Below are 21,658 nucleotides of genomic sequence, written 5' to 3' on the forward strand. Positions count from 1 at the left end.
TTGTAGCCTTTATTCGAAGTATTAGATTTGGAAATACGCCTAGCTTTTTATTAGTTATCTTGTGGAAAATAAAACGTCCGACTTATTCTTGTTTTAGATAAACGAAGAAGCACAGGTAATGGAAACAACTAACCATTTCTGAATGTAAAATACTGAGCAAGAAAAATGAAGACATAAGTGGTCGACCTGTTATTCGTCTCTGCTCGTTGATCGTCAATTATTTCTTAAGCAACATATGTAATTGCTATCCACAGCTTTTACTGTGTAGATAAAAAGATGTCTTCACGTTAACATAAAAACTTAAGACTTTAAGGAAGGCAGAAGCAACAATCCACTGTCTTAGGAGTCGTAGAAGACTATGTTTTCGACTGTAGATACTGAAACTACTTTGCATGAATCTAAATATAACCATCAGTTTGTTTGCATTGTGGCAAAAACTGAAGAAAGCGTGCAGATATTGTTTTGTTCCAGATTTGCCGTTTACCGCGAGAGCTTACAATAACCACTTCGGCTGTCTGAGCAAGTTTCCCGTCAAATATAAATTCCCCTTTGTCGCACAGTACATACGTAGTATCCCCGTATCCATTGTCCTTATTGCTCGCAGCCTCAACTGATTCCCCCAAGAGATCGAACAAAAAGTGCATCCGCACTGAAGTTATCATTTGCCGGCACCAGAGGCATTATTTACCGGCAAGGTGTATATATATTTATGTGTGTGGTGTCTGTGTTTTTGGACATAACAGAAAGAACACACATATAAATCACTCCTTATTAATTTAAATACGTACACATAAGTTTACACACAATCAATGATCTTTGTCTATGGCTGACCCATTCGATAAGCAAATGACATCGTGAAACAGCTGAAAGCTATCATCTTCTTAATTTTTATTGTTTTCGACTGGTTTCGATTTTAAAGAATAATGAGGTAGACAAATTTCACCAACGTAACAATGGAGGACGACTCGTTGACATGTACAGTCAGAACACGGAATTCACTGTATTACGCATCGTGGTTTTACAACACAGTTCGGTCCGTTGAACATTAGGTAAATAAACTGAGTTATATTGTAAAACCGTTGTGCTTGAATTCATTATATTCATTGTGAATGAAGACCTGCTACGGTGATTTAAACTGGCGGGTTATGCGGATATCTTATCCCACCAGTGTAAAATTACTACTGGTTCCGTATCATACGCATAAAAGTCATGATGATGCTCCCTGCAGCGGACTCCTGTGTTCTGCCTGTACTTCTCGATGACAAATTAGACTATAGCAGATTACAGCCAACAGGCATACATCCTATGCAAGAAGGCTGAGTGGCAAAGCTCTGTGATGCTTCTAAGAAATAAAACCAGACACCAAGTCGTTGGAGTATCATTCCAGCAACGATACGAGCAATAAATGGGGAAATCAACTTACCAACCGTCTTTGTCAAAGGGTAGGTTGCTGTCGTCCGGCGCCAGGGAAGGAGCATCTCGCAAACGGCGAAACTCGCCGATCCTGCAGCTCAGCGGACACTGAACGCAGTGCTTCGCTGTCGACTCCTACGTTATCCGATGTTGGCCCAACAACGCCATCAATTAATCTATTACTATTGCAGTGGGCATGGAATAATTGAGATTGTATCGCGAATCTATGGAAACGTGTCATTTAGTACGATGATTCCTGTTTCTTGTCGCACCACGTCGACGGTCGTGTCTGGATAGGCAGTCATCCAAGAGAATGGTGTTCGATTCGTGCGCATCGCCGCGGAAGCCGGCCGGTGAGGGCGACATTATCCAATGGGCGTCCATGGCATCTGTGGTAGTAATCGCTGGCGCCGTGGCAGTTCTGGTCTACGTGAATCCCTACATGCTCGACTTCTCTTTCAGTCGCAGTGGCATCTTCCAGCAAGATAACTGTCTTTATCACAGGGCCAGGGTTGTGCTACAGCGGTTTGAGGAGCACGATGAGTGAAACGTTGATGTCGTAGCCATCAAGTACGCCTGATCTGAACTCGATGGGATACGCTTAGGACGCTATCGGGCTCCAACTCCTTGCCCGCAAGCCATCGGTCTGCGGTTTAAGGGAATTGCGCGTCCTGTGCGTAGATCTGGTCCCACATCATAAAGCAACAAACGACTTTTATAATCTATGAAAAGCAGAATCGCTTGTGTATTGTTTTCCAAAGGTGAACCAACGTGTTTCTAAACCGGTGGTCATGATTTTTTGGAAACCTCAGAACATGTATCCTAATACGTATAAGTACATGTTCAAGAATATAAAATTTATGTTTGTTTGAATGCTGCTGTTCCCTTTATTATTAGCATTACCTTGCTATGTAATCTGCCAAACTACATTAATTGGACACTGCACTGTTTCTCAGGTTTACAGGAGTTTACCAACTATTTGCGCAAGGAATACAGCCACGAGAATATCCGGTTCTGGATGGCCGTCAACGATCTAAGGAGGAGCGCGCAATCACAGATTCATCGCAAAGTAAAGGAGATATTTGAGTAAGTTTTACTGTCAAATTGTCAGCAGCCCGCAATATTAAATGTCTATTTAATAAATAAATTTCTGATAAAAATGTATTATTACTATCTTCTGATGTGACGTCATGCAACTGTAATTTATCTAGACCAATTATTTTTAAGCAGTGATACCGTCAGTAGAAATATTTTTAACAAGTTGGTTGCTTGAGGGTGTCGGATGTCTTTGTGAACTGCCCAAGCAACAGTGCATCAGTGCATCTAAAGGACATTTTTAGGTGTGATGGAAACATTGCTAAAATATGGCTAAAAGCCCTCTTTCGTTCTAGGTGGGAAGCGTACAGTTGTGAAGGAGCCAAATTCGGTGGCCAGTGGCGGAAATCATCTGAACAGTAGCAGAAAGTACAGATACGCCATCTGTCCGGCGTGGAACTCAGCGCAAGCGCAAAGCTGGCCGTTATTACTGTGGGCTGCAAGTCATAGTCCCTTGTGACCCGTTATGACTCATTTTTTTATGGAAGACTTCGAAGACGTAGCACTCCAGTTGGCACATGCTTTTGGTGACAGGTGGATGACACCTTAGTAAGCTGCCCACATTGCACTGCCTCGCTGGATGTATTTCTAAAACGCCTAAATTTTCTTCATTCTAACATGAAACTGGCAATGGAAATGGAGAAAAACGGCGAACTACCGTTCCCGGACGCGTTTCTGCAAAGAAAATAGGGTGGCGTCTTGAGTCACGCTGTATTTTGTAAGACGTAAACCAGCGCACACAAATATATAGTTACAGACCATCACTATCCTTCGCTGCCGTAGCGTGCTTCTGCCGTTGGTCCACAGAGGACGAACTTATTCAATGAGTTTCGCTACCTCCGCTCTGTAGCCCAACAAAGTGGGTATTGCGAAAGCAAGATTCGTCGTTCCTTACACTTGGAGTATGTCAAAAGTCTGAGACGCTAAATGAAAGTGAAGAACAAAGAGGAATGGTCGTCTTGCCGTAGGTCGGCGGCGTTTCTTCCAGAAGCGGAAGATTGCTGAAGAAACATAAAGTTAAATGCGACTTACGTTCGCCAATGAAATTTGTATCTCCTCTAGGCTCGGTGAAACACAATGATGGTTTGAGAAGTCCCGATATCTATAAGATTCCTTGTAGTTGCGGGAAGTCATACATCGGACAAACCTGTTGTGCCGTGCAGGACAAAGGCTGCGGGCATGATCGAGACACACGACTGAACCAACGAGAGAGATGTATGGTGGCCGAGCTCCGGAATACAATGGTAGTAATATTCTCTCATCGACATCTTCGTTCTGTGTCAGTATAGTGGTGAAAATTCGGAACTCAACGAATCGTGCAACAGAGATATGGATTCCAATTAACACGTCTTGAATCCACCGCTGCAAATATTTCAGTCACAGCTATCACAAGGAAAACTATTGGTCTTCCAAGGGATTACACTTCCTTGGCAACTATAATATTCAGATGATGTCGGCGAGGATGGTCACACGCCAGCGCAGACCCGTATTTCGGCATGCGACTCCAGAAAGAAGTCGCTGGCGCGGCTGACGGCAGCAGCACAGTAGGGACGGCCGAGCATGCGCGTACGGCGCAGTCCTTGGTTCATCGTCCAACAGGGGGCGTAGCTGTCCCTGTTGCTACCCATTACAAAATCTTCGTTGTCTGTCATCGAATTTCTCGCAGGCGCGTTTCTTACTTAGATTAGAACAGATAGGGGGCTTTATTTTTTATAGCTCAGCAGTGTGTTCGTCGCAGCTGAAGATGTCCGTCAGTTCTGCCCATGAAATATTGTGGAAATTTCTCAATGTCATCGAACATCTCACCCGAGAAACATTCCTACAACATTTGTAAAACATTTCAGCCCAAGATTTGAACACAGAAAGTGGAGGAAATAACTGCAGAGTGTGGCGTACTACTTTCTTCCATAACTACAATAAGAATAAGGATTCGTAAGGTTTATAGTCGATGTACTTGGTAATCTGATGCTGATACGATGGGAATCAAGAGCAACTTGACAGGACCTGTATTACCGGTAAATCTTAATGGTACAAGGGTAAATATTTTTGTAATGTTATTTGAAAAAGCAAACTAAAAGGCATTAAGCCCAACTAATGTTATTCACAATTTGCGTCGCCATATGAAACGTCCCCTTAGAAAAATTATACAAGACTGTGCTTAAACTGATACACAATATCTTTAGCGCAACGCAGTCTGACTTCCAAAAATCCCTACAAAAGAATGGCCCTGACTAGCATTAACCTATACGTTTCACAAATCACTTACCTCACAAAAATCTTCGTTACTCAAGCTACTGCAATACAGCGAGCGCCACTACTGCCAGCTAAATAAAAGATTCAAACTACTGAAGGCACTAACTACTGATAGGCATAGTTAGCAAATGAAAGATTTTAATAGAGAACAAACAATGTATTTACCTCACTAGTCATAATATATATAGCAGTTCATGACACCAATTCTTACAAATTTCAAAACTCCGCCATCTCTCTCCCCACGTCCACCACTGCTGGCGGCTCACCTCCAACTGCGCAACGCTACGCGCTGTTAGCATCCAGCTGCCGCTGCCCAACACTACAATGGCGAGTATTACAACAATGCCAACCAGCCACAGATTGCACACGGCACAGCCAGTGATTTTCATACAGAGCGTTACGTGGCGGCGGCGTTACCAATAAAAAAAACCTAAACAGCCTACTTACATAATGAGCAGAAATGATTTTAAATTCAGCAGAAGTACGTACTAAAAATAGTAGCAGACTCAGTGGAACAGGAAAACTGACGATTTCGTGTCTGCTTAGTGACACTCAAATGCTGCTCTAATGCCGGCTTGCAGGCGTGCGGAATCTAAGGGGTGTTGAAGGGGCTAACTGTCTGCAATCGGTCAAGGGGTTGTCTATGTACAGTAATATTTTCAAAGTCCTCAGCAAAGGTGTGGCGTTGGTACAGAGGGTGTTGCTGAAATAGGGAGGGGGGCGGGTCTTAGACTGACACTTTGGCATTTGATTCGCGATGTCGCATACGCCCCCCAAGTATCATGCCACAGGAGGGCTGAAAAAGCGTACACACCCTTTGCTGCTTCGGATCACATTCAAACTTCGTCGCATGGTTTTTAACGGTGTCTACTGTTTCCATATTCTATACTAGAGCAAAATTGCGGCCATGCTACTCTCCATCGTATTCTACTTGATTGCTACCCCATAATGTAAAAGAAGGACTGAATGGTCCACAGACTCTCAGTAGTGTCAAAGATTGTCAAGAATTTCGTTCTGTTGAACATTGCACGGTAAACTGTCGTTTAAGATAACGCTCCAACGTGTAAGATAACGCTCCAAGTGAAAGGGTAGTTTCACAGACTTTCTTTGTGCTACCCCCTGAGGCATTTACGTGTCGATTTCAAGCGGCGGTGTGTCTAAAATGTCTTTCTCGATCATCCATAAGAAAAACGCATGATTCCAACGATGGGCGTTCTGATTGTGACCTCCACCGCAGAGGCTTCAAGAGTAGGTGTGTGGTATGGGTAACGGCGAGTGTGACGACCTTCCTATCGTATAACACGCCCACGTTGGCGTTGTGCACAACAATGGTGAAATTTGGTGCTAATATGACAATATTAACCCATCTTACGCCTCACGTGACCTTCTAAGCTCTAACTTTTTTTTCGCGTATGTGGACACCTTGCTGTTTGAAGTGTCGCCCCATGCGAGAGTGAACCCGCACGGTTCCATGCTTTTTTATTATTCAATAAGAAGTTTTTAGGCACTTTTGAGCCATATTTCACACCTCTGCTGTGCAATAGGGGAAAATGACGCTGTTTCAAATTAGTAACACTTTTTTTCAGTATATTTGGCAACAAAGAGCGGTCTCTATGTTAACAATTTCCACTGCCAAATATTAATACGAAATGAACTAAGGGGAGGTGTTACGAGTGTCGTTATCTTCGTCTTGCAAAATCTATCGCTGTTAGAAACTTTCTTCTCTTGGTAAATGAGTTAGCTGCATCACGGATTACACAGTTCAGATATATGCGTCCTTTTTAAGTCAGTACCGTTCCACTGATTGTATATCTTTTCGCGACCATGTAGTTTGGAGCGTATGTGGTGGGTTATCCATTACATTTACCTGAGTAATATGTATGCGTCTGAAGACCTTAATTTCCAGCTTTCAATAGAGTTTGCGACTGTATTTGCAGCACCACAGATAAGATCACCAGCAGAAATCGAAGCAATGTTAGATGACTATATGACGTTGGAAATCCAGATAAAAATTGCAGTACTGTGATGTGAAAAGCATATTTCACTCATAATTTTTCCTGACCTTAAATAAGCTGTACTGCCGCCTTAAGGACTCGGAGACATGAGATTGCTTTTTCGACAGAGGGGATGGAAAGTTCTGTTGCAATATGATATATTCCCCACCAGTACTTCATTACTTGAGAGTGCATTCAGGTTGACAAATAGTCTAACATTTCTTTCTTTTTGTTTGTCAATAAAATACTTTGCACGCAATAAATTAGTCAGTATTGTCCAAATGGTGTACGCGTTACAACTCATGTTTGTCAAAACACACATACACGGACACAAACGTACCGCGAAAACGCTTCATCGATGTGTGCCGAACCAAACTTGTTGTACATTTCAGCGAGTTCCTGGCCCCGGGGGCGCCATGCGAGATCAACATCGACGGCAAGACCATGGAGAAGGTGCACCAGGAGCTGCGAACGCCCACGCGCTTCACTTTCGACTCCGCGGCCGAGCACGTGTACACGCTGCTGCTCAAGAAGGACTGCTACCCGCGCTTCGTCCGCTCCGAACAGTACAAGGCGCTGCTCGCCGCCGGCGTCCAGCCGCTGCAGAAAAAGAGGTGACCTCTCTGTCTGTCTAGCCCCCTTTGAATCGCACCCTAATGTCACTCAATCAGAAATCACCTGCTGCTTGATACAAGATTTTATTTTATTTCTTTATTGTTTGGAACAAATACTCTGATGTATATGGTATATTGGACATTTAAATTATGTCAGCTGAGGGTCTAAGAAAACAAGTACACTGAGTCTTATGTACGTACATTACTTGTAAGACAAACATGAAATATCCAGTGAAATTAACACCAAAGTGTGTTGCAATAGACTGTAAAATGACCAGTAAAAACAGGCTGTGACAGGAGCCAATAAGAGGGACAATAAATTGTGGATTAAGATAAGCAGTTAATGAACAATAAAGTCAGCTAAAAAAAGAACATTAAAATAAACAATAAGATAAGTAATAAAAAGAACAATAAAATACTACTAAATTTATACAAATAAAGTTGACTGGATTAAGGAACATGGGCAGCAAGCATAATCTACACCTAGATCATTCTCCGCAAGCCACCTCGTGGTGGGTGATTGAGGGTACTTAAGACACCACTAACTGATATCCTCTCCCTTGTTTCACTCGCGAATGGCGCCTAGGAAGAGTGATTGTCGGCAACTTTCTCATTGGCTCTAGTTTCTCGTATTTCTCACCGTGGTCATTACGTGAGATGTACGTGAGAGGATATAACATGTCGTCCGACTCCTCCAGAAAAGTGCTTTCTCAAATATCCATTAGTAAATCACACCGTGATGCACAACGCGTCTCTTGTGGCGTCTGCCAATGAAGTTTGTATAACATCTCGGTAACGCTCTCTCCCCGAGAAAACGATCCTGTGATGAAACGCGCGCTCGTCATTGGATCTTCTCTATCTCTTCTATCAGGCCTACCTGGTAAGGATCCCATATTGATGAACAATACTCAAGAATCGCTTGCACGAGCTCCACATAAGCCACTTCCTTCGAGGATGAGATTCTTCCAATGAAACTCAGTCCGACATCTGATTTTCCTACTATTAGTTCTTGTTGTCATTTCAATTAAGGTTGCTGTGGATAGTTACTTCTAGATATTTTATAGTAGACGCTGCTCCCAGTAGTTTATCATTAAAAGTGTAGTTGTACAGCAGTGGCTTTCTTTTCCTAAGTATACGCAATATGTAACATTTAATTATGTGCAGGGTCAACTGCCAGAGCCTGCGGCATCCATAAGTCCTATGCATGTCATTCTGCATTTCGATACTATCTTCTGGCGTTAGGTCTACCATTTTCTTATAGACAATCGCATTATCTGTGAACAGTCTTAAGGAAACTTACTATTAAATCATTTATATACATTGTAAACTATAACGGTCCTGTCAAACTTCTTTGGGGTAATCCGGAAATTATTTTTACATCTGTCGATTTTGTTCCATTAAGAGCGACGCGTGGAGTTCTGTCCACAAGCACGTCTTGAATCCAGTCGCAAAACCGCGCGGGGTAGCCGTGCCGTCTGTGGCGCCTTGTCACGGTTCGCGTGGCTCTCCCCCGCCCCCCCCCCCCCACCCCCTCTGGCATTGATGTGTGTTTTGTCCTTAGCGTAAGTTAGTTTAAGTTAGATTAAGTAGTGTGTAAGCTTAGGGACCGATGACCTCAGCAGTTTGGTCCTACCCGTAGAACTTACCATAAATTTCCAATTTTCCAGTCGCAAATCTGATTAGGTACTCCCATATGCTCGCTTCTTTTACGCTAAATGGTAGTGCGTGACAGTGTCAAAAGCCTTCCTGAAGCCGAGGAACATGGTATCAACCTGAGCGACGACGTCTATAGCGCTATGGATATCATGGAGCTGTTTTTCACAAGATTGCCGTTTGTGGAATCCATATTCACTTTTATAATTTTCATTATCCAAAAACGTCATAATCCATGACCATAAAACATATTCCACAATTCTACAACAGATTGATGCCAACGAAATAGGTCTATAATCGTGTGCATCTGTCCTACGATCCTCCTTCAAAACGGGAATAACCTATGCTTTTTTTCCAGACGCTAGATAACCTTCGTTGTTTCGGCGATCTAGGAGTACGATAAACTGGTGCTAGAAGTTCTTTTACTTAATCTCGGCAGAATCTTATAGGTATCTCACCTGCTCATGATGCCTTGCCGCTACTAAACGACAGTGTTTGCCTTCCCGCTATCGGTTATATCAGTGTCATTATATATTAATATCTAAGCCATCCAGCCAGGAAACTGCAGCATCCTTCAGTTCGTACAATTCTGTTTTAGGTTCTAGGTACCCTCTAATGTTGCAGCCACGCACAATGCAGTCATTTGTATGACATAGAGCATCACAGCTTGAGTATTTCCCCGATTTGTAAAGAAAGTTCTGGCAGACTCCATGTGATGCTCTAAACCTGTTAAGAACTTTCCACTCTCTGCGGGGAAGTTCGAACCCAGCCGGTGCAATTTGTGTATGGTCGGAGCTGGGCACTTCAAATGATTCAAATGGCTCTGAGCGTTATGTGACTTAACTTCTGAGGTCATCAGTCGCCTAGAACTTAGAACTAATTAAACCTAACTAACCTAAGAACATCACGGACATCCATGCTTGAGGCAGGATTCGAACCTGCGACCGTAGCGGTCGCTCGGTTCCAGACTGTAGCGCCTAGAACCACACGGGCACTCCGGCCGGCCTCCGCTCTTTAATCGTCAAGTTGTCGGCGCCCCAGTCTGTGCGCCACTGTACCATGCTGTCGAGATCTGTGTCTAGTAATTGTTCCGCTAAGACTTGTGGGGGTTTCCTGGACCTCAACTTCCTCAGTGATAAATGAGGAATGCCCTCATGCACTGTCAGTCCTGGGTACTTTTAATGCTCTTCACTCAGCAGACCAAGAAGCCATTCCTGCGTAGCGGAAATGGGACAATGTGTCTCAGCACTAGTAACCATTTCAGATGCGTATTTTTGATGCATCCACTTACGATACGCAACATGTTGTGCTGTTTGATGTCTGGTTTCCTTACCTGGCTGCTATTCAGCAACTCAGAGCAGCAGTGTTCCGCGACGGAGTACACAGTCTAGGGCAGAATCTCACAGTGGGGAAGCACATACTCCCACCTGCTGTTCTCATACATACGAGTACCAATCCTTTACCTACACGTGTCCCTTGGTGAAGCTAAGGAACAGCCGCTTCAAGGCACGAACCTAGAGCCAGAAATCATCGCAGCTAGACCGCCTGTCGATTTTCCTGGCGTCCAAACACTTGGACTGATAACACGAGTGACGAAAACTTCGGACTCATCTCCGTATACATTAACCAACATAAAATCGAGCCATAGAACCAACTGACTTTTAATTGGTCTCTCTCAATTTGGTAGCGATATTCTAATACACTGGGTAGTAGAAAAGATTCTTCAAATGGAAATCCACTGTTGTAGCTACACTTCGTCACTAACGTACGATATTGACAATAAACATCGAGTTTCCATTTATACCAATATAACAACGGGTGCAACATCCAGCTAAACATCAGCCACGCATACCTATAAACCCAGCTACTGTAATGACTACTGTTCTGTGTCTCGATCGCCGGCTGGTGTGGCCGAAGGGTTCTAGGCCCTTCAGTCTGGAACCCCGCGACCGCTACGGTCGCAGTTTCGAATCCTGCCTCGGGCATGGGTGTGTGTGATGTCCCTAGGTTAGTTAGGTTTAAGCAGTTCTAAGTTCTAGGGGACTGATGACCTCAGATGTTATGTCCCATAGTGCTCAGAGCCATTTGAACCATATTTTGTGTCTCGAACAGATACTTATTCAACGGCACACATATATTCAACTTTCAAAGATTGTTGTACAATATTCCTACTCTATGACAATCCCGTTCTAAGTCTAGGTCTAATTGGTATACTATACAGCCTTCTATCCTGTGCAGGCACTGCAATGGGTTTTGATGCGCTAGAGAACAGCTTCGGATTCTTCTTCCACCAGTGATCTCCAATGAACTGGAATGATGCCGGCTGCGGTGTTTCGAACTGAGGCTCTGGGCCACAATCCTGAAGAGACTGTCGAGGAACTCTGCCGGTTACGCTGTGCAGTGTAATTTGTATCCTAGTCAATAGTGATACTAAGCTGCCAACGGCCTTGCCACCGACATTAAGCGCTGTCGCTCTATCTGGCTTGGCTGTCACTCGGATAGGCGACCGTTCATGTCTGGCGAGCGCTTTTGGAAAGCGAGCAGCACTTAGCCCTTTTGAGGCCAATTGAGGCTCTCCTTGATCGAAAACTAGCGGCTCCCATCACGAAAACTGATGGCCGGGAGAGCGGTGCTCTCACCACATGCCCCTCCATATCTGCATCGAGTCACGTCTAGGGGTGAGGACGACACGGCGGTCGGTCGGAACCTCTTCTGATGGAGTTAGCGTGCGATACTAAGCTCCACACTATTTGTTCCACCTGATGTGTGACGTGCAACGTACTTCTTCGCAGCCGACGTTCTCTGCAGTCGGACGCTAGAATTGTTTGGTGGGATCGCTTTGTCTGCTTGCAGGCTACCCCGTTCACCCTTCGTTGCTGGAGGGAAGTCTGTTTTCCTAGAGTCGCGACTCGCGCTCAAAAGATCCTCCACAATTGTAGAGAAATGTGTGGACTAGGCTGTGAACAAATGTATGTCGACGCTTAATGAAGGGCTGTCCACAGATAATAAGTGTCCATTTTAATAAAAGTATTCTCGTTCGATTTATTCTCATATAGAACAATACATTTGGGCCGCGTGTGAATAAACACAGCCATAATTAACATCGGACACGGCTCCGTGAGCAATTTTAGATCGGGAAGACTTCATTCAGTGGGAATGCATAAGTTAAAATTAAATGTGGCAGGGAATTATCAGTGCAGGCAGTACTTAAAAAGCTAATTATAGTTCATCACACTTTCTCCACATACCACATTACGCTGTTTATTAATGGGGTGTGAGCCTTTGGTCCCCCAAGAGATGTTGCTGGGTTGGTCAGTTGTTGTTATATATGTATTCAGACATGGAAAATAAACTTACGTTCCTCGGTCTGACAGTTCTTGGCATAGGGAATAACCACGGACGTACAATTGCGTCCATTACGCTAGCGTAATTGGGAAAAAGAAAAGTAAAAAACAAAAGGTGACTCATTGAGTCCATGCCACGTAGAGTTGCAGCGCTACGCAGGGAAAAAGGAGGTCCGAGACGACACCACAAGGTATCCCACAACCTTTGCCAGCTCAGTCTAAAGCGTGTCCAGGGGACGCGGGAAACACAGCAGTCGTAAAGCTGCAAAGGAGCGTTATCTGACGTCGAGAGGGGCATTGACTTCCGAAACAAGGGTGGAAGAGTTTTGAACGGCTAGGTTTCTAAACTGTTCGCTTCCCACCGTGTTTAAAGTATACCGTGAATGTGAAAATAGCGCTAACCGAAACTGGCGAACTGTGCTGCATCACGGGCCATAGGCGACTAGGCTGAACTACGGCTGCAGAGATGTGTACGAGCGAATAGACCTTTAACTACTGAGCAACCAGCCGAGCAGATGAACCACGGGGCTACCAACAGTGTCCCCTCAACGACTGTTCACCGAGCATTGCTGCGTGTGGGCCTCTGTAGCAAGCGCCTGTTACTTACACCCATGCTGACTGCTGATCATCGGCAACGGAGGCTGAAATTTGCACGCCAATACTGGAACTAGATGCCTGCTGATGGCGACTGGTGACTTTTCCAGATGAATCTCGTTTTATGCTCCATTGGACAGAAGGCTGTGGACGTGTACGGGATGAAACGTCTGAAAGCAAACATCCTGCAACAATCATCAAAAGCCGGCCGCAGTGGCCGAGTGGTTCTAGGCGCTTCAGTCCGGCACCACGCGGCTGCTACGGTCGCAGGTTCGAATCCTGTCTTGGGCATGGGCGTGTGTGATGTCCTTAGGTTAGTTAGGTTTAAGTAGTTCTAAGTTCTAGGGGACTGATGACCTCAGAAGTTAAGTCCCATAGTGCTCAGAGCTATTTGAACCATTTGTTTCAAGTGGTGCAGTGGTTATCACACAGGACTCCCATTCGGGAGGACGACGGTTTAAACCCGCGTCCGACCATCCTGATTTAGGGTTTCCTTGTTTGCACTATATCGTTTCAGGCAAATGCAGGGATGGCTCCTTTGAAACGGCACGGTCGACTTTCTTCCCTATCCTCACCTAATCCAACTGGATCGATAACCTCGCTGTTTGGTCCCCTTCTCGAAATCAACCAAACATATGATTAAGATATGCAGACACTATCAATAGGTAAACAATGGGGGTACCCGTGGTGTAGGGGTCGGAGGGTTACGTGCCCTCTGTAATAAAAAAAAACTCAGTTAATCGATCAACAACGAACTTCAATGGATGTCTTACGACGTCCGCCCCGAGCAGATGCAACGAACAAAAGCGAACAAAATGAGATCCAAGTAATTAAAAAAAAGTGTAGCGTCTCTGATTCATAATCAAAACGTCTTCGGTCCCGGGTTCGATCTCCGCCACTGCCTAAATTTTGATAAATAATCCGCATTGGCGGCCGAAGACTTCCGGCATAAGAAGTCAGCCTCATTCTGCCAACGGCCTTGTCAAAGAGGGCGGAGGAGCGGATAGAGGTTCAGGGCACTCTCTTGTCCTAGGGGTGGGAAATTGCCTCTAAAGGCGGAAGAATCAGCAATGATAAGCAACATGAGGATGCAGAAGGCAATGGAAACCACTGCATTAAAGACACGTAACGTGTATCCACAGGACATGTGGCCTGTAGTTGAAGAAGTGTCATGATGACCTCTCCATTGGCAAAAGATTCCGGAATAGTCCCCCATTCGGATCTCCGGGACTGCCAAGGGGGGGGGGGGGGGGGGGGGTTACCATGAGAAAAGGATTGAATAATCAACGAAAGGATAACGTTCTACGACTCGGGGCGTGGAATGTCAGAAGATTGAACGTGGTAGGGAAACTAGAAAATCTGAAAAGGGAAATGCAAAGGCTCAATCTAGATATAGTAGGGGTCAGTGAAGTGAAGTGGAAGGAAGACAAGGATTTCTGGTCAGATGAGTACCGGGTAATATCAACAGCAGCAGAAAATGGTATAACAGGTGTAGGATTCGTTATGAATAGGAAGGTAGGGCAGAGAGTGTGTTACTGTGAACAGTTCAGTGACCGGGTTGTTCTAATGAGAATCGACAGCAGACCAACACCGACTACGATAGTTCAAGTATACATGCCGACGTCGCAAGCTGAAGATGAACAGATAGAGAAAGTGTATGAGGATATTGAAAGGGTAATGCAGTATGTAAAGGGGGACGAAAATCTAATAGTCATGGGCGACTGGAATGCAGTTGTAGGGGAAGGAGTAGAAGAAAAGGTTACAGGAGAATATGGGCTTGGGGCAAGAAATGAAAGAGGAGAAAGACTAATTGAGTTCTGTAACAAGTTTCAGCTAGTAATAGCGAATACCCTGTTCAAGAATCACAAGAGGAGGAGGTATACTTCTAAAAGGCCGGGAGATACGGGAAGATTTCAATTAGATTACATCATGGTCATACAGAGATTCCGAAATCAGATACTGGATTTAAGGCGTACCCAGGAGCAGATATAGACTCAGATCACAATATAGTAGTGATGAAGAGTAGGCTGAAGTTCAAGACATTAGTCAGGAAGAATCAATACGCAAAGAAGTGGGATACGGAAGTTCTAAGGAATGACGAGATACGTTTGAAGTTCTCTAACGCTATAGATACAGCAATAAGGAATAGCGCAGTAGGCAGCACAGTTGAAGAGAAATGGACATCTCTAAAAAGGGCCAACACAGAAGTTGGGAAGGAAAACATAGGTACAAATAAGGTAGCTGCAAAGAAACCATGGGTAACAGAAGAAATACTTCAGTTGATTGATGAAAGGAGGAAGTACAAACATGTTCCGGGAAAATCAGGAATACAGAAATACAAGTCGCTGAGGAATGAAATAAATAGGAAGTGCAGGGAAGCTAAGACGAAATGGCTGCAGGAAAAATGTGAAGACATCGAAAAAGATATGATTGTCGGAAGGACAGACTCAGCATACAGGAAAGACAAAACAATCTTTGGTGACATTAAAAGCAACGGTGGTAACGTTAAGAGTGCAACGGGAATTCCACTGTTAAATGCAGAGGAGAGAGCAGATAGGTGGAAAGAATACATTGAAAGCCTCTATGATGGTGACGATTTGTCTGATGTGATAGAAGAAACAGGAGTCGATTTAGAAGAGATTGGGGATCCAGTATTAGAATCGGAATTTAAAAGAGCTTTAAAGGACTTACGGTCAAATAAGGCAGAAGGGATAGATAACATTCCATCAGAATTTCTAAAATCATTAGGGGAAGTGGCAACAAAACGACTATTCACGTTGGTGTGTAGAATATATGAGTCTGGCGGCATACCACCTGACTTTCGGAAAAGCATCATCCACACAATTCCGAAGACGGAAAGAGCTGACAAGTGCGAGAATTATCGCACAATCAGCTTAACAGCTCATGCATTGAAGCTGCTTACAAGAATAATATACAGAAGAATGGAAAAGAAAATTGAGAACGCGCTAGGTGACGATCAGTTTGGCTTTAGGAAAAGTAAAGGCACGAGAGAGACAATTCTGACGTTACGGCTAATAATGGAAGCAAGGCTGAAGAAAAATCAAGACACGTTCATAGGATTTGTCGACCTGGAAAAAGCGTTCGACAATATAAAATGGTGCAAGCTGTTCGAGATTCTGAAAAAAGTAGGGGTAAGCTATAGGGAGAGACGGGTCATCTACAATATGTACAACAACCAAGAGGGAATAATAAGAGTGGACGATCAAGAACGAAGTGCTCGTATTAAGAAGGGTGTAAGACAAGGCTGTAGCCTTTCGCCCCTACTCTTCAATCTGCACATCGAGGAAGCAATGATGGAAATAAAAGAAAGGTTCAGGAGTGGAATTAAAATACAAGGTGAAAGGATATCAATGATTCGATTCGCTGATGACATTGCTATCCTGAGTGAAAGTGAAGAAGAATTAAATGATCTGCTGAGCGGAATGAACAGTCTAATGAGTACACAGTATGGTTTGAGAGTAAATCGGAGAAAACGAAGGTAATCAGAAGTAGTAGAAATGAGAACAGCGAGAAACTTAACATCAGGATTGATGGTCGCGAAGTGAATGACGTTAAGGAATTCTGCTACCTAGGCAGTAAAATGACCAGTGACGGACGGAGCAAGGAAGACATCAAAAGCAGACTCGCTATGGCAAAAAAGGCATTTCTGGCCAAGAGAAGTCTACTAATATCAAATACCGGCCTTAATTTGAGGAAGAAATTTCTGAGGATGTACGTCTGGAGTACAGCATTGTATGGTAGTGAAACATGGACTGTGGGAAAATCGGAACAGAAGAGAATCGAAGCATTTGAGATGTGGTGCTATAGACGAATGTTGAAAATTAGGTGGACTGATAAGGTAAGGAATGAGGAGGTTCTACGCAGAATCGGAGAGTAAAGGAATATGTGGAAAACACTGATAAGGAGAAGGGACAGGATGATAGGACATCTGCTAAGACATGAGGGAATGACTTCCATGGTACTAGAGGGAACTGTAGAGGGCAAAAACTGTAGAGGAAAACAGAGATTGGAATACGTCAAGCAAATAATTGAGGACGTAGGTTGCAAGTGCTACTATGAGATGAAGAGGTTAGCACAGGATAGGAATTCGTGGCGTGCCGCATCAAACCATCAAACCAGTCAGTAGACTGTAGACAAAAAAAAATTGAAGATTATGATGGACAGACTGTATTAGGAACAGAAAGCTGGTTGAAGCCGGAAGTCGTGCGCCCACATGGTATCACTCTACTGGTCGACGTCGTAGCCAAAGTCTTGCTTCAACAACAACTTTCCCATCATCCACGTACTGCTTCCCGCGGAATGCATCCTTCATTCGGGCAAATAGATGGAACTCGGAATCTGCGAGATCCTGGCTGTAGGCTGACAGAGGAAGAACAGTCCAATGAAGTTCTGCGAGCTCCTCTCTGGTGTGCAAACTTGTGTGAGGCCTTGTGTTGCCACGGAGAAGGAGAAGGTCGTTTCCATTTTTGTGGCGACGAACTTGCTGAAGTCGCTTCTTCAGTTTCCCGACGTTGTGTGCGGCCTGGCCACGTGGTCTGGGGCGCCTTGTCACGATGCGCACCGTTTTCCCCGTCAGAGGTTCGAGTCCTCCCTCGAGCATGGGTGGGCGTGTTGTCCTTAGCGTAAGTTAGTTGAACTTAGATTAAATAGTGTGTAATCTTAGGGACCGATGACGTCACAAGTTTGGTCCTACAGGATGTTACCACAAACTTCCCAAAATTTTGTGCTCTGGGCGGCACCTGGGAGATCGGACAAGTTTGTGCGACCTTGCAGCGATTGTGAGAGCTCTCTTCTTGGAACGCACCTCCGTTACAGAAGCCATTTTGAAGACTACGTATAGTACCACCAACGATCCGACGTTTATGAAACTGCAGGGTGACGGACGGTTTTTAATGAAATAATACTCAGCCAACTTTAAAATTAATGCATGTTTATTTACACAAAATCAAAGCTCATTATTTGCCATTTTAGTTAACAAAGTTATTTGTGAAAAATAATATTGTCAAGGTGATGTCCATCATTTCGAATGCAGGACTCAAGTCTCTTCTCAGAATCCTTCGTCACACGGACTAAAATCTCTGCAGGGATGGCCGCAATTTCTTGAATGATTGCATTTTTCAAGTCGTCCAGATTTCGTGGTTTGTGGTTATAGACACAGTTCTTAAGGTACCCCCACAGAAAAAAATCACATACTGACAAGTCGGAAGACGTGGGAGGCCAAGGAACATTGTAAAAACATGAGATAATCCGGCCAGTAAACATGCATCTAAGAACTGTCATTGAAGTGCTTGCGGTGTGCGATGTTGCCCCATCCTGCTGGAACCAAGCGCGTTGTAAAGGGATTCGTCTTCTTCTTAGTTATGGTTTCAAGAATGTTTCAAGTATACGAATGTAATGAACCGAATTAACAGAAACTGTGGCCCCGTTCTCTTAAAAAAATAAGGTCCAAAGGTCCAATAATGCCAACAGAGCCAAGAGCACACCAGACTGTTACCTTTTCTGAATGTAGAGGACTCTGGTGGATACGCTGTGGATGCTCTGGAACCCAGTAACGTAGGTTTTGCTTATTCACGGTCCCGTTTAAATGAAAATGAGCGTCATCGCTCATCAATAAAATTTCATTTTCATTCGATCCGAGAATCACTTGCATTCTGCAAGCGAAGTCTTCTCGTACAGCAAAATCAGTTTCCTTAAGTTGTTGGACAATGAGCATTTTGCAGGGATCGAATTTTAATTATGTAAAATTCGTCTAACCGATTCACGATTGATTCGTAACTCACTAGCATGACATCTAGCTGCCCATCCTGGGCTTCTGACTGCCGCTTGCCTTACCCTTTAAACATTTTCTGATGTCGTTACTCTGCGTCTCGGGCCAGGATGCTTCTTATCCAGTATGTTTCTAGTTGATCTGAAGTTTTCCACCCATCTGAGGATTGTGTTACGGCTCGGAACATTCTCCATGTCGACCGACATTAAACTGCTCACGAAACAATCGCTGCGTTGCAATAATAGACTCCCCACTTTTCACGAAACTGTCATAGACAAACACTCGACGGTGCAAGTCCCACTGCTCCATAGTGACTGAATAAATGAAATGGCGTCTTGTGTGGATCAAAACTATCCCCACCCCGACCACCTCCCACCACCGCGCCACGCCCTCAGTACTACGCAGTTCAAAACCGTCCGTCTCCCGTGTGTCACTCTGTACAATGGCTAAAACGGGAATATTCTACGATGTCCCACAAGAAATTCCCCATTTTTTCATCCGAAAATGCCTGAGAAAAAAAGTGATGCATTTCTTATTGAATGCCCCTCGTAAGTATTCGCTCTTTCCTGATTTAGGAGCAGTCTCTTAATCACACCTGTGTGAGTAACTATATAGATTTTCAGGTTCATAATCGTGAGAGAATCACAGCCCAGCTAGCTGAATACGTGGTCTTGTTCCAGCACGTTATTCTCGATTATGGTTTTAGATCTAAGGTGTTGTTTTCTAGAAGGGCGATAATTTTAATCTTCTTTTGGGGTAGAATTAGGTTATGTTATTTTGTCATCTTATGTAAGAACCATACAGTTAGGTGTAGGTTGTCTTCTGTATTCGCCAGGCCAATCATTTGCAAAGAGGAGTGAGTCAAATTTTAGACATCTCCTTTTGCAGTTTATTGACAATGCCATTTATACAAGGTGGTCAGAAAAAAATCTGGAAAAGACTGTAAGGGTGTTGCAGGGTAGGTTGTGTTGAGGAATAATTGTTAAGAAAACAGTTCGGTACATTTCCGAGTTAATTTGCCTTTGGTTCATGTTCGATCGTTACTACCGACATATGTCCAATTCCTGTACCGCTCTGTCGGTGCCTGACGGGTCGATGGAATTTGTGCACACAACTGTCTGATTGGCTATCTTCAGTGCTAATTTCTACGAAGTGCCGCAACCTATGAATTTTTTTAAGTTATTTCTCAGCACCACCTACCGCGAACATACATTTACGTTTCAGACTGTTTCTGCCCACCCTGTATATATATTGAATAATGTGCTTCCTTATGTGAATCTTCTCCTTCCTTGTGTTCCTCCTTCTCGATCGTTATGTGTCATACATTACATAAATGAAATTTTTTAAAAATCAACTGCACGCAGTTCGGATCATGTTTAGCTAGTATGTGAGACGAGTGCCTGCTGACAGGTTCTTCGGGTTCGGTGGTCCGGCGAAGAAGAAATCTTCGACGTGCAACCCTCCGAACGTGGCGCTGCTGCAGCAGCAGATGGCGGCGGCGGCCAGCGGGGGCGGAGGCGGCAGCGTGGGCGGTAGCGGCGGCGGGGGAGGGGTGTCGCTGGGGCGTCGGCGCGGCAGCGAGCGCAGCCTGTCCGGCTCGGTGCACGAACTGGTGGCCGCCGGCGTGCGGGAGCCGCCCCCACGCGTGCCGCACTCGCACAGCCAGTCCAACCTCAGCGACATCCCCTACAGGTACCATCACTGCAGGCCTCTCCACCCCACATGCTTTTACCGCATCGCTAGCGATGTCTGAGATTGTTCATGTATACCATGTTATTGTCGAGAGCATCACTGAGCACATTATTTTCAACTAAAATTTTTAACTATAAATTTGAGAAATGTTTTATAAAGGTGAGAATGCATGTTTACTCGGCGAATTTCGATTATGAAGTGTTTTCGGGTTATCAGCCAAGTAAAGCTGTCGTCCTGTCGCAACATTTCAACAAGTTTCCTATATGTCATCTTCTGTCTGTCTTCTCATGAAGATGACGGGTACGAAACTCGTCGAAACGTTGCCGCAGTAGAACGGCTTTTCTCGACTGATAACCCGAGAGGATTTCATGGAGAATATTTTAATCGTGCACTGTAATGTTTTTGATCTTCAATTGGCCTGTTTATACGAAGGATATTCGGAAAGTAAGTTCCGATCGGTCAAGAAATGGAAACCACCGTGAAAATCTAATAAAGCTTTGCACATATGTGTTCGACAGTGTCTCTAGTATCCCTGTAGGTTGCATCACTTCGCGCTTTTCAGTTCTGAGCGCATGGTGAGAACATAAAGATGTGTAGAAAATAGTGTCTCCCGCCAAGTATGAGGTCCTGGTGAGAGACTTCGCCTGATGTTATGCAGCCCACATTATATAAATGTCAAACGGTTCCTACTTCGTGACAATTCTCGGTCGCAATCTGCAGGGGCAATGAAAGTGCTCCTGCAGCGTTTTCGATGGGAAGTGTTTGATCCCCCGCACTACAGCCGGTAATTGGCGCCCTCTGTGATTCATCTCTCCTCACATGAACTGCTGGCTATGAAGACAACATTTTCGCACAGACAACGAGTTTAGATGATCGTAGAGAATTGGCGGAAAGCACAGTCAGCTGCCTTCTATGACGAGGGTATTGGAAAGTTGGTACAACGCTACGACAAATGTTCTTGCTGGAGCGGCGACTATGTAGAGAAGTAGCTGGAAGGTGGAGCCAACTGTCGCAAATAAAATATTTCTGATTTTCAGTGTAGTTTCCATTTCGCGACTTACTTTCTGGACAAGCCTTGCACTTAGTACCGAAACCCGTCGTCATTTGAAAAATAACGGTGTGACTGTAGACTAAAGCAAATACTTCTCAACTGTCTTGGTTGCTGTTCCAATATCTGTTGTTGGTGTTGCTGTTGTTATTGCATTCGCTGTTGCCGTT

General features: G+C 44.4%; 1 protein-coding gene across 1 annotated transcript in view; it reads left to right on the top strand.

Moving 5' to 3' along the window:
* LOC126341885 (regulator of G-protein signaling 11) overlaps positions 1 to 21,658 on the top strand; it is a 1,532,239-nt gene that overhangs the window by 1,397,908 nt on the left and 112,673 nt on the right. Inside the window, exons 12-14 of the mRNA XM_050001809.1 lie at positions 2,370 to 2,499; positions 7,148 to 7,369; positions 20,159 to 20,440. Coding sequence (XP_049857766.1) covers positions 2,370 to 2,499; positions 7,148 to 7,369; positions 20,159 to 20,440 — 634 coding nt within the window. The remainder of the gene's footprint in view (positions 1 to 2,369; positions 2,500 to 7,147; positions 7,370 to 20,158; positions 20,441 to 21,658) is intronic.

The sequence above is a fragment of the Schistocerca gregaria genome, chromosome 1 (assembly GCF_023897955.1).
Source record: "Schistocerca gregaria isolate iqSchGreg1 chromosome 1, iqSchGreg1.2, whole genome shotgun sequence".
Taxonomy (NCBI): Eukaryota; Metazoa; Arthropoda; class Insecta; order Orthoptera; family Acrididae; genus Schistocerca; species Schistocerca gregaria.